This window comes from Octopus bimaculoides, chromosome 9 (assembly GCF_001194135.2).
Source record: "Octopus bimaculoides isolate UCB-OBI-ISO-001 chromosome 9, ASM119413v2, whole genome shotgun sequence".
Lineage (NCBI taxonomy): Eukaryota > Metazoa > Mollusca > Cephalopoda > Octopoda > Octopodidae > Octopus > Octopus bimaculoides.
The window spans coordinates 35,599,818-35,613,265 of NC_068989.1; the positions used below are offsets into that span (position 1 = coordinate 35,599,818).

The window sequence follows — 13,448 nt, forward strand, 5'->3', positions numbered from 1 at the left end:
ATATATATATATATATATATAATTGGTGCTGGCATGGTTGTGTGGTTAAGAAGTTAACTTTGGAACCACATGGTCAAAATTCAGTTCCTCTGCATGAACACTGTTGGAGAATGTTCTATTTCATAGCTGTGGGTTGAGCAATACCTTATGAGTGACATTGGTAGACAGAAATTGAAGAAGCTACTATGTGTGTGTGAGTGTTGGATGTCTTCTTGTCTTTATATGCTTGGCTTCTGAAAACAAAGCAGCAGCCTTGTATCAAATACAGGAGTGTTGTATGTTTGCTGTCAACCACAAAAACATGTCAGGACTTCTTGTCATGGTCTGTAAGCTTTGTAAGCAAGAAAAAGCTCATAACTATGTCTGGACTGTTTTGTTGAACATCAGACTACAGGATTATTATTTTGCTTGGTAGTAGATGAGGATTGGCAACAGGAAGAGTATCCAGCCATAGAAGAAAATTTGCCTCAATGGTTTCTGTCTGACTCACACAAGCATAGACAAGTGGATATGACGATGATGATGACGATGATATGCAGAGATATACATCTGCTGTGATAGTTATCACTCATGTGTAACAATGTATAATTTGGTAGATATAAATGCATGCTTGTGCATTTGTGTGTGTGATTTTAAAACCTAATTCTACAACTGAACTCCACTCAAACACACACACACTTTTTTCTATAGCTTGTGGACATTTGTACAAACACATAAACACAAAAACATTAGAAAGTTTATTCTACTTACATTGACATTATCAATGAAATTCTTAGTTTGTGGTTTGATGCCGCCAACATAGACCTCTTTCTGAACATTGAGCTCTTTTGATTTTCCTTTTCCAGTGAACCGAATTAGAGGTTCTCGATCAACTTGTAAAGCAGCTTCTTTTTTCTCCAGTTTTATTGACAGCTAAAACAACAAACAATAAGTAATTTTTTCTACTATAGGAACAAGGCATGAAATTAGAGGAGAGGACTAGTCTGCTACATCAACCCCAGTACTAAGTTGGTACTTATCTTACCACAAAAGGATAAATATACACATCGAGTATTGAATAATAAAAAGAATCGAGTTTATTTTCACATTTTTGTGGCATTCTACAGAGTGCTGTCAACTAATGTGCTTTCTTTCTAATTTTACTTCATATACTGTGGTTAGTAAGTTTGTAATTTCATGTTGATGAAGTTTTCCATTTTGGTGTTTTTGTAATATATAATATCTAACTACAAGACTGTGGTTGGTTGTGGCATATGAGTATGTTGACATATTCATCTATTTTGTAATTAGGGTGTATCTGGTTCATGTAGTATACCATATACAAATGGTTTGTGTGTTGTGAGCAAAAATTTAAAAACTCCATTGAGAAGGAAGTTAGCTGAAGATATTTTACATCTATGAAGACATTCACTAATCTCTGTGCATATACTGGCATTTGTTTATCATTTTTGTGTATATTGCAGTGCTATATGTGTTGTTCGCTATTGCAGCATATATGTATCAAAACATGGAGAGGTTATAAGGGTCTGAATTTACACTAGAATTATGGTAGGTTGTAAATAGAAGAATAGTATCGTTTTTGATATCATCTTTAAACCTGTCAGTTTGTGCTTTCATATCTATTACAGTAAATCAATATATCTAGCAAAGATAATGTGACTACGTATGGCTGTGTGGCAAGAAGCTTGCTTACCAACCACATGGTTCCGGGTTCAGTCCCACTGTGCGGCACCTTGGGCAAGTGTCTTCTACTATAGCCTTGGGCCGACCAAAGCCTTGTGAGCGGATTTGGTAGATGGAAACTGAAAGAAGTCCGTCGTGTATATGTATATGTATATATATATGTGTGTCTGTGTTTGTCCCCCCAACATTGCTTGACAACCGATGCTGGTGTGTTTATGTCCCCGTAACTTAGTGGTTCAGCAAAAGAGACCGATAGAATAAGTACTAGGCTTACAAAGAATAAGTCCTGGGGTCGATTTGCTCGACTAAAGGCGGTGCTCCAGCATGGCCGGAGTCAAATGACTGAAACAAGTAAAAGAGTAAAAAGAGAGTAAGAATGTTATTTTTTTCTAGGTTAGCCATATAAAATTCTATGAATTAGGTCCAAGTAGAGAAACCATAGACACTGCATCTTCTGGATGTACAGACTAACTTCTGGACAGCCAAGTAAACTCAAAATTTTATATAATTGACTAAGTTTTATATGGCTACCCTAGAAAAAAAAAACATTATTTTTATACATAGTCACAGTATCTTTGCTAGATATGTTGATTTACTGTAACAGACATGGAAGCACAGACTGACAAGTTTAAAGATGATATCAAAAATGATACTATTCAGTTGTACAGGCTAACAGAAACTTTTTTTAAATGTTTTACGGCATATTAAGTCGTTTCTGCATAGCATATAAGTACATCCTGTTCAAAACTATGCCTATAGTTTCCATACGAGAACATTAGCAGAAAGACCTTCAACAATTATGTTGAAAATGTTGCCAACTTTGTTGATTTCCTATAGAATTTCTTGGAATTCACTCAATGATTGTATGCTTCACCTTTAGTTGACTAAAGACTTATAAGGGAAATTTGGTAAACAGCAACTGTGTGGAAACCTGTCAGTGAGACTATTTTTGTTTTTGGCAGGTGAACTTCATCTGATAACACAATCTGGACATTGAGTGCCTTAAAAAAAGTCCATTCTTTTCTATAATAAAGTTGATTTTCTCCCACAAGTTTCGGAAGCACTGAAAAAAGGTCATAAATGGATGATCTTTCTCCTTTGATGAAACCATAAAGGAAAAACAAATATGTATATATATATGATTACCATATGCCAAAATCCATCATTGGATTTAAAAGTAGACTGCTCTTGGGATGTTCCACCACCACAGTTGAAAGCAAACACTACATATCCTTTATCAAGGTAAACAGCTAAGAAGTCATTGTGATTCTTATCTGAGACATAAAGTAGCAGGCCATCTTCCTTTTTGGTATTAAATTCTAGTGTAATGAAGTTTCTGAAATGATAAACCAACAGAGAGAATAAATATATAAATAAATAAATAGATAATAATAATAATTGTAAAAAAAAAAGGATAGAGGAAGACAAAAAGAAGAAGAGGAATAAAAAGAAGATAAAGAAAGAGGACGAAAAACAAAAAAAAAAATACAATCCCTTAAAATTTGAAATAGGAAGAAATTGGAGCATGAGAACAGTAAAGGTCATGCCTATAATAATTGATGCATTGGGACAGCAAGCTAAAATATAGGCAAATTGGCTGAAGGAGGTTGGAATAGAATGCCAGGTAGAGCTCCTACAGAAAATTTGTCTCTTGGGGACAGCAAGGATGAATATGAGGGTACTAAGCATTTGAAAGACAGCTGAAAACTGGTGGATACCTAAGGTTACAGGTAGCAACCTGCTACCCACATAAATCCTACCAGGAATAAGACCAAACCCGAGCCAAACCAAAGTAATAATAATAATAATAATAATAATAATAATAATAATAATAATGATTTCAAATTTTTGCTACAAGGGCAGCTTGTGGGGAGGGGATTAAGTCAATTACATTGATCCTAGTGTTTCACTGGTACTTAATTTATTGACCCTGAAAGGATGAAAGCATAGTCAACGTCGGCAGAATTTGAACTCAGAATGTAGCAATGGGCAAAATATCGCTAATCATTCTGCCAGCTCGCCACCTTGATGATGACGATGATGACGATGACGATGACGATGACGATGACGATGATGATGATCCTTTCTACTAAAGGCGCAAGGCCTGAAATTTCGGGGAGGAGGGGACTAGTCAATTACAATCGAACACAATGTTTCATTGGTACTTAATTTATTGGTACATAATTTATTGAAAGGCTAAGTCAACCTCAGTGGAATTTGAACTCAGAACATAGCAATGGGTGAAATACTACTAAGCATTTCATCCAGCATGCTAATGATTCTGCCAGCTTGCTACCTTAATAACAGTTTCAAATTCTGGCACAAGGCCAGTAAGTTCAGGGTAGGGGATAAATTGATTACATCAACCCCAAGAATTTGAATTCAGAACGTAAAGATGGATGAAATGCTGCTAAGCATTTTGCCCAGCTTGCTAATGATTCTGCCAGCTCATCACTCAAACAATAATAATAATAATGAGCTTATTGTATACAATCCTTAGATGCACTATAACTTGTTGGAAAAGAGGAGAAAGAAAGCAGCAAAAAGTAAAGAAAAACTAATTAAAGCTAGAAAGTGAAGCAAAGTAGATGGAATAAAACATAAAAAGACAGAAACGTGAACAGTAACAGAGCCACAAAAAGGAAAGGGTACAAAGGTATGTCAGAAGTAGGGCTGGCAAATTTCAAGGAGCTTGGAATATTTGAAGTGCACAGTATCCTGACAGTTAACAACCAATCTGAATGGCACAATATAGATGTTCTTAGTTTAATTAGATCTTTAATATTCATATACTAATAAATAAATACATCACACATACATACATATGCGCGCGCGCACACACACACACACATACATACATATATACCATATCATATCATATCATATATACAATTGATGTACAAGGTATGTCAGAAAAGTAACAAGACTTAGTGTGTTGTGTGAGCTATGAGTGAGATAGGGATTAGGTGGTTGCATCACTATATGGTGAAATATCCAGTGAGTATATAATGTGATCTCAGCAACTATTGTGTGTTTTCCCTTGTGCTTTTTTAAACTGCTCCTCAATTTTATACCATCAAGTAATGAGCACAGTGCAATGTACCAACCTGAAGTTTCTGGTCTGGTTGGGGAAAGCTCTGTCAGAAGCACTCAGACTACTGCAACAAGTGTATGGAGATGAGATGTCATGCTCATGGGTTTTTGAGTGGCACAAGAGATTTAAAGAAGGATGCAAGGACATGGAAGACAACTCCAGGAGCATAAGACCTTCAATGAGCAGGACTGAGGCTAACGTTGAGCACATGAGACAGGTGGTGGGTAGTGACTGTCAGATGACTGATCACAAGTGAGCTGGGAAAGACAACTTGTGCCAGCTTTACTACAACATACTGGCTCACAATGCCCTGAGTATCTGGCAGTTCCTTGTTGAGAAGAACATTACTGTGCCAGAACAACCTCCTGACTCACCTGGCACTGTGTGAATTTTTCCTTTTCTTCAAGCTCAAGGGGGTCATCAAGAGTACCCATTTTCTTGATGTGGAAGTCATCAAGAGGGCTGTGATGATGGAGCTGTGAAGAATCTCAGAAGAATCCTTTCAGGAGTGAATGGAGGCATGATGGAGAAGGATGGGAATGTGCATTAGACTCAAGGAGGGATTATTTCGAAGGGGAAAACTTGTATGCTATAGTTTGGATTTAACATAAACTTTCTGTGACCCTAGTCTTGTTTCTTTTTTGACACACCTTGTATAAGCATCAAAAACTAAATCCATAGTGATTAAGAGCTCAATAACAAGTTGTTAAACTTCAACACATTATTATATTACAATAAATCCAAGTGGGACTGACTTGATTGTCTATACATAATAAGCTAAAACAATGTTAGAGAGCAACATATTTTGAATAATAGCAGAGAAGCAAAAATTTCACTTATAGTTCATACTTTAATTGTGCTAAACTGTTGTTTTGTTAGGAATAAACAAAAATAATTCCTTAATTACATAACTGTGATACATAATTAAATTAAATTGATTTAAAAGTTCTGTATACCTAAATCCTCAGGAGTAACATATATTGTGCTAATCAGAAAATTGTTTCTGTATGTATGTATATTGCAAGATGTGATTTTATAGATGTGCGTAAGTGTGTGTAATATTAGTTGAGGATGTATATCAAATGGAATGTCTCCAATTAAAAAACAAAAATATGTAGATATAGACATTTGTAGACAGGTATACAAGCAACAAAATACTGAAGTAACTGGGGAGAGAAGGAGAGCGAGAGACAGATAGATAGTGTCCTGGAATGTATAGATACTGAAAGAAATTACTTACGATACTTTGCTTTGGTTAGGTATTTCAAAATGCCACCAACTGAGGTCTCCTGTGGTGCCAAACCTTTGGCCAGAGACAGAAAGTGACTTTTTAGGCACCTCAGGTAATGCACAATGAGTATTGCTAAAGAATGGTTTATCTGAAATACAGTCGAACATTTTTAATCAAAACATGTGTATTTCATAAATATTTTCTAAATTAAAAGAAATTCGATATTTTAAATACTAAAATGATTTTATTCTGTAATTAATTGTATACTTTATTGATAAAATCATGAATTAAAAAAAGAAATTTTTTAAATAAATGAAAAAGGGCAGTGCTTTTCTCAGCCTACCCAAACCTTATAAACTAGGAATATGGCCTGCTGGATACTGTTACATAGTTTTATATATACATATATATATATATTATACACACACATATGCATATATGAGTGAGTGAACTAATGAAAGAAAGAGGCACTCAACACATTTAGTAGGAGTTACAAATATTATTATTTTTTTTAAACAGTTTGATTTGGCTCCATGTGACTTAAAGTTTCATGGTCATCTTATATAAACTTAGTTCATTCAAGCTCAGTTACTAAATGGAGAGACACAGGAAGTGCAACAATTGTCAGCTTTGCCGCCATGAAAGACAGCACATACTTCACCAACCTGCAGTATCTATCAGCAGAAAATATGAACTTATTACTGCCGTCAGAGGTACACCTTCCAGGTGAACTTCAAGCCACTGGCCACCGACAACCCAGATATACCACCTTAAAATTGGCAGCACCTCAATGCGGGCTGCCTCACAACCAAGGACAGGGTTCTCAACTATGCCTATGCAGACCACACACCAACCTTCCCACCTTTTGCATCCCTTGTAACCACTACAATCACCTCTACATACATGGGTGTGCACTTGCATACACACACATACATACATTTATGTATGTATACTTCCCTTCTCTTTCTTTCTCCCCCTCATACCACCAAACCTCAATCCAACACCCCACCTCCAAACAACACATTTGTCGTGCTCACACACATAAACACTAAAAGCATAAATATATGTGTACACACACATACCAGATAAAAACACATGCACACATATGCATATGTTCTTCCAGACAAACATGCATGCATTCATACATTCACATATGAACACAGGGGTGTACATACTCCTGTTAACCAATCATCCATATATTTACACAGCCATACATGCATCCTTAACATGTTTACACAGATATACGTATGCAGCAGGCAATGCACACATATTTACACACACTCATACAACTGATACACATGCAGCTGATATATATAGCTGACACATACATCTACATATTTGCACAAATGAATACTCACACACAGTTGATATGCACCCATACATACATACATCTTAGCAAACATGCACATACATGCCAACAAGCTGATCCATCAGCTCTTACCCACATAGCTTACATACATATGCATAGCCAATACACACATGCATAGATATCAAATACCTACATCCATGCACTTGGGAACAAATGATATAAACTTATGTTTATCATATATATATAATCATCCTTAAATGTCTGTTTCCATGCTGACATGGGCTGGATGGTTTGACCAGAGCTGGCAAGCACGAGGTTCCAGTCTGATTTGGCTTGATTTCTACAGCTGGATGCTCTTCCTAATGCCAATCACCTTTACAGTGTGTGCTGGATACTTTTAACATAGCACTGGCATGAGTACTTTAACATGGTGTCAGCATGAGTGCTTTTTACATGGCACTGTGTGTTTGAGATGACCTGCTCAGCTATACACAAGCATGTTGTAACTGAGGCTTTCAAAGCATAATTGTGTATGCAGACTATACACACAATTGAGTATCTGTGAAATTTAAAACTCCTGTTGTTTTCTCCACCACCCAACCACTTGGGTCTTTTCTTTGAGCCATTTCCTATTGACATCCATTCCTCATTCTTACCATCAACCACCTCCACACTCTTGCTTTTATCCATCTCTCACTTTCTCCCATTTGTAATCATTAACCACATCCCTCACCACTGTATCATTCTCCTGTCTACTGTACAGGGTCATCGAAAAGGTTTCCATGATTTTAGTTGTCAATTGCAGTAGCTATAAGCAAGCGATCTGTATGAAATCAACATGGGACTGTATAACAATTGTAGGAGCTTTTATATTTGCTTGTCCTTGAAATCACTATTTCACTAGCAAGTACCTGGCCAATCACTCCACGGCAATCACGGCGACTGTACAGCAGGAAGCACAGTGTGTGTTGTGACACACTGAGTTTAAGTCAGTTGTTTTAATGCAACGTCATTTTTGGCGTACTTATGGACAAGATCCACCTACAAACAAAACCACTGTTTGTTGGTTTAACCAGTTTAAAGAAACTAGAAATGTAAACATTAAGAAATCTCCAGGCCAGCATGCATGTTGGAAGAAAATGTGGAGCATTCAAGACTGTCATGTTTGTGTAGTCCTAAGAAGTCCATTGTTCGAAGTAGTTTGGAATTTCGTATGCTCAAAATAACAATTCAAAATGTGCTGCATAAATGCCTAAGACTGCATGCTTACAAAATTCAAATGAGACAGAAAATTAAGGAGACAGATAGGCCTAAACATGTTGAATTTGCTGTAACAATGGTGAGAGAAATTGATGACGATGATAGTTATCTTAACAGAATTTTATTTAGTGATGAAGCAAAATTCCACATAAATGGTTGTGTTAATGGATACAACAGTTGGATATGGGGAGCTCAGCAACCCAATGAAGTTCTTCAGTATATCCGTGATTCACCCAAGGTTAATGTGTCAGCCTTCTCATGCTTGCAGAAAACATGATTATGGGTGGTAGTTCCTTGGACATGCTAGAAATTTATGTGTTCCTTCAAATTGCAGACATTGAAAGAGAAAAGGGAATAAGTGTAATTTTCCAGCAGGACAGCAGCCATAATGTGTGACAAGCTCTCAACAACAGATTCCCTGGCCGTTGGATTGGAAGAAATGGTCCTGTTTAGTGGCCACCCAGAAGCTCTGATCTAATCTCTATGGACTTTTTCTTTTGAGGTTATCTTAAGAACATTGTCTATGCAGAAAAAATCTGGGATCTGCAACATTTAAGAGATAGAATCCACGCAGCAATGCGACTGCAAATTCTGATATGAAACAGCACACATGGAGGGAGGTTGACTATCGCTTAGATGTTTGCTGTGCAACAAAGGGAGCTCATATTGAAACCTACTAAATAATGTAAGAAATATTTAAGATTTTCTGTGTTTTGGTGTATAAATAAATAGTATATCTTTTATACAGACTTAGTTATTTTGAAATCACGGAAACCTTTTTCGATGACCCAGTATTATTCTGCAACAGGAAGAAATGATAGCAGAATCCATTTCCTCATAGTATACAATATTGCTATCTCTTTTCCATCAGTCCCTTCTCCCTCTCCTTTCTGCTACTTCCTTCTCTCATTTTCTTCATTATTTTCCTGCTCATATTTACCACCCTACCCCTGTTCAATATTCACAACAAACATCCCCTATATGCACCTGACCACTTCCACTTTATCTCTCACTCTCATTTCTTGTTCTTGAAACTTTATCCATCCTCCGTAATTGTTCAGCATCGCCTTGTTACCATGAGAATACATCCTGACACTGTGTCACCACCATACTTATTTCTGGCACCACCACAGTCTCCTCCATCCCACTATGTAAAATGCAAAGTAGCCACAAATCTCCACCACAGCCATAACCCTATTTTTGCTCCTTCAATCATACTTTAATCCCTCAACCTGACATAAAATGGCCACTCTATCTCCTATCCTCCCTTTCAGGTAAAGGGTCTCTTAACCTTGTAAGTTACAAGGTAATCTCACTAGTGATGATGCCATACACACTAAAAGACAAAAAAATCATGCACTAAATATACTCTGTAAAGCAAATTGTGTAAAGTGGTCAGTGTCACGGTGGATATTCAGATGTAGAAACTTTTCTACACTGAGACATTGGAGAAGCACATGGTCCACTGACATATTTGATTAGATCAGAAAGTTTACCTTATGCCAGTATGGGAAGCAGACATAAAAATGAATGTGGTAGTGATGATGATGATGATGATGATAATGACGAGGTAGATATTAGATTTACCTGTTGGAACCAAAGTTGTTGGTTTAGGAATATTTTGAGAGCAAAAGTTAAGCTGTATTCCTACTGATAGCTGAGCTTGACTGAAGTCAAATAATCTGAAATTGTAAATTAAAGGCAGACAATATAAAGCCCTGTGAGTGGATTTGGTAGACGGAAACTGAAAGAAGCCCATCATGTGTGTGTGTGTGTGTGTGTGTGTGTGTGTGTGCGCGTGTATGTATGTATATGGGGAACAGAGAGTGTTACAAGTGTTACTGACATCAAGTGCTGTTCTTTATTTCTAGTATTATGTGAAAAGCCTCTGGAGAAATATTACTATACTTAGAAACAGATGAGTGTTGGCAACAGGAAGGACATCCAACTAGAGAAAATCTGATTCAACAAATTCTGTCTAACATATGCAAACATGAAAAAGTGGACATTAAAACAATGATAATATGTATATGAATGTATTTGTGTGTGTGTGTGTGTGTGTGCTCCTATAAATAAAGTATATAATAAAATATATTGACAGAATTCTCAAAAATTCTCTTAAAAAAAAGCCACTTACTTTCCATTAATGATAACATCTTCAATGCAACCGTTGAAAGAATTCTGAGGAATTCGTTTGTTTTTAATGACATTTTGTGGTACTCCTCCAATATATAAGTCCATTTTGTTGATATTTTGATTGGATTGTTTAATCTTCATTTCTTCTTTGTCATCAATATTCAGTTTCAAGCTAAAACATAAGAGAGTATTATCTTTTAATAATGATGGAGGGACAAATTCCTATCTCTAGGATTACTTGTGTTATTCCAGTAGAATCAACCTTTAATCTGTGTTTACAGTAAAGCTCAGTGCAAAAGTTGGCTACTTACTCTTTTTGATATTAACCCATTTGAGACCACCCTGAATCTATCACAAAAACTTCCAGTTTGAAAATGACAGTTATTTTCTAAATTATTCATTCTTTTCAAAATTAATTGAAACAAAGGCAGTGCATTTCAACAGGAAAATGGTAACAAAAGAGTTAAAATGGTCGAAATTAAAACGTTCCAGCAAAGTTCCATGTTAATTCATGTTCCAAATGTAGCGTATTTCAATGGAAATATAGTAGTGAAACAATTAAATTTATATAACTATCCTGCATCTAAATTGATATCACTATCCTAGCATCTAACTTTGAATCCAAGGCTATAAAAAGAGGGAAAAGTCAGTTATATACACTCAGATACATATATACATTACAATGAAAAATGCAAGCGCATGCATGTTAATATTCCTAAGTTATTACACCTGGAAAAGTATAGAACAAGATTTCTACAGTAGAATTTGTCAAATTTGTTACCTCTAAAAGAAACTAAAAAGGACTTAAAATATTGCTGAGAATAACATGCATGCGCCCGAATTTTTCATTGTAATCCACTTTTTTTCCAGGGAATACAATACAACTAATTTTCTTTTGTTAAAAAATATTTGAATTACTTTTCATTGTTGATGGTTGAATTAAAATAATTTTATGTTGTGTTTTTTTAATTTTCACATATTTTTTCTTAAATTCTAAAAATAAGAAAAGTTATTTGGACAGGGTTTTGTTGCATTGGCTAATATAAAAATGATTTAAAAAATGCAGAAATAGCTAATGCATCCACCGTAAGGAACGAGGAGCCACTTGCTCTTTTGTTTTTTCTGAGCAGCACTACTAGAAACTTTCAGGTCTGCTCATTGAAAGAAAGAAAGAAAGAGTAACAATATTGTATCATTAAATTTTAAGGAATAATTTTTTTTTAAATGAAGATTTCATATGTGTATGCTAAAATCCCATATTACAATCTAGTTTTCATAAACTGATTTAAAACTGCAATCTCAATAAATAAAATATAATCCACTTATTTTTAAAAAATGCAAAAATAGTCAATGCATCCACCATAAAGTAGGAGGAGCCACCTGCCTTTGTTAGGGCAAAGTTAGTTTTATTAGTCAAAATTCATGCAAAATAAAAATAAAGCCTGCATTTCAGCTACTGTCTTTGTCAACTTGCCTGAAAATAATAAAAAATCTGAATCCTGCTACTCTGAAAAGCCAATCATACTATCTGAAAGCAAAACCCTTGTCAATTTACCCTAAGAAATAACAATCAAAATTCTGCTACTCTTAATAGTGAATAAAAGTTTAAAAGTAAGCAAAAAACTTATTAAAACTTCAGAAGTTCTTACAACTTTGATTATCGTAAAACTTTGCTTTTGTTTAATAAAAATTCCTCCTCATATAATGATTTTACTTTCATTTTGTGATAGACAACTATCATGCAGAAAATGCCGCCTTCTAAATCCTGTTTTCTGATTAGGTGATAATGATTAAACTTTAAACCTCAGTAACATTTTTCTGCATTAAGTATGTATGTATGTATGTACGTATACGTATGTATATATATATATGTATGTATATGTGTGTGAGTGTTTATTTATGATGGACAGCAAAAAAGGGTCCACTTGTCATCAATTGTTGTCAACTTAGTACCTCTCTCCTTAAAGCTACATGTTTGTCACTCACCTTTGTTTCCCGTCATGGGCATTTTAAAAGATACTTGTGAATGTGCATGTGTGTATATTTATGAATGTATGTATGCAACATCACGTGTATACCACTGAAGTCAATTTCAGGTATTATTCTCCCCTTTTTAACTTCACATATTTGAAATCTCAACTTTTTTACTACTGAACCAAATTTAAAATGTTGTGGCTTGAAATGTCACTTAGGAGGTAACCAATCTATAAATATATAAACAGCATCAAATTTAGTAAAAAGAAATGAATAAGTGACAAAGCCTAGAAGTATTCACGAATGAGTAAGTGTTGACCTTAAGAATATTATTCACATACTACCTTGTATTTATTTATTATAATATTTATTATAATATAGTGTATTCTATGAATATGAGGTAGATTTTTGCAAGATACCTAAATACTGAATTGAATCAAACATTTTGCAATATTGGTTTCCAATTTTGGCAGAAGGCCATCAAATCCGGAGGGGAGGGAAGTTGATTACATTGACCTCAGTGCTCAGCTGATATTCATTTTATCAAGTACCGAGAAGATAAAAGACAAAGATGGCCCTTGGTGGAATTTGAACTCAGAATGTAGAGACAGATGAAATGCCACAAAGCTTTCACCATAAGTGTTAACGATTCTGCCAGCTCATTGTCTTAGTACTGTAATAAATAATAATACTACTTGAAAATTGTTTAACATACTTATGGCACATTTAGCTTATATAACTTTTTTCATTTTGAATATTTT

The 13,448-nt window shown here is 35.2% G+C and overlaps 1 protein-coding gene across 1 annotated transcript in view; it reads right to left on the reverse strand.

Moving 5' to 3' along the window:
* The window catches only part of LOC106878847 (laminin subunit alpha), a 249,900-nt gene that overhangs the window by 11,409 nt on the left and 225,043 nt on the right, over positions 1 to 13,448 (reverse strand). The window contains exons 68-72 of the mRNA XM_052970907.1: positions 10,715 to 10,885; positions 10,165 to 10,259; positions 6,018 to 6,156; positions 2,830 to 3,019; positions 751 to 912 (exon numbers count right to left, since the gene is read on the reverse strand). Of these exons, the coding sequence (XP_052826867.1) occupies positions 751 to 912; positions 2,830 to 3,019; positions 6,018 to 6,156; positions 10,165 to 10,259; positions 10,715 to 10,885 (757 nt within the window). The remainder of the gene's footprint in view (positions 1 to 750; positions 913 to 2,829; positions 3,020 to 6,017; positions 6,157 to 10,164; positions 10,260 to 10,714; positions 10,886 to 13,448) is intronic.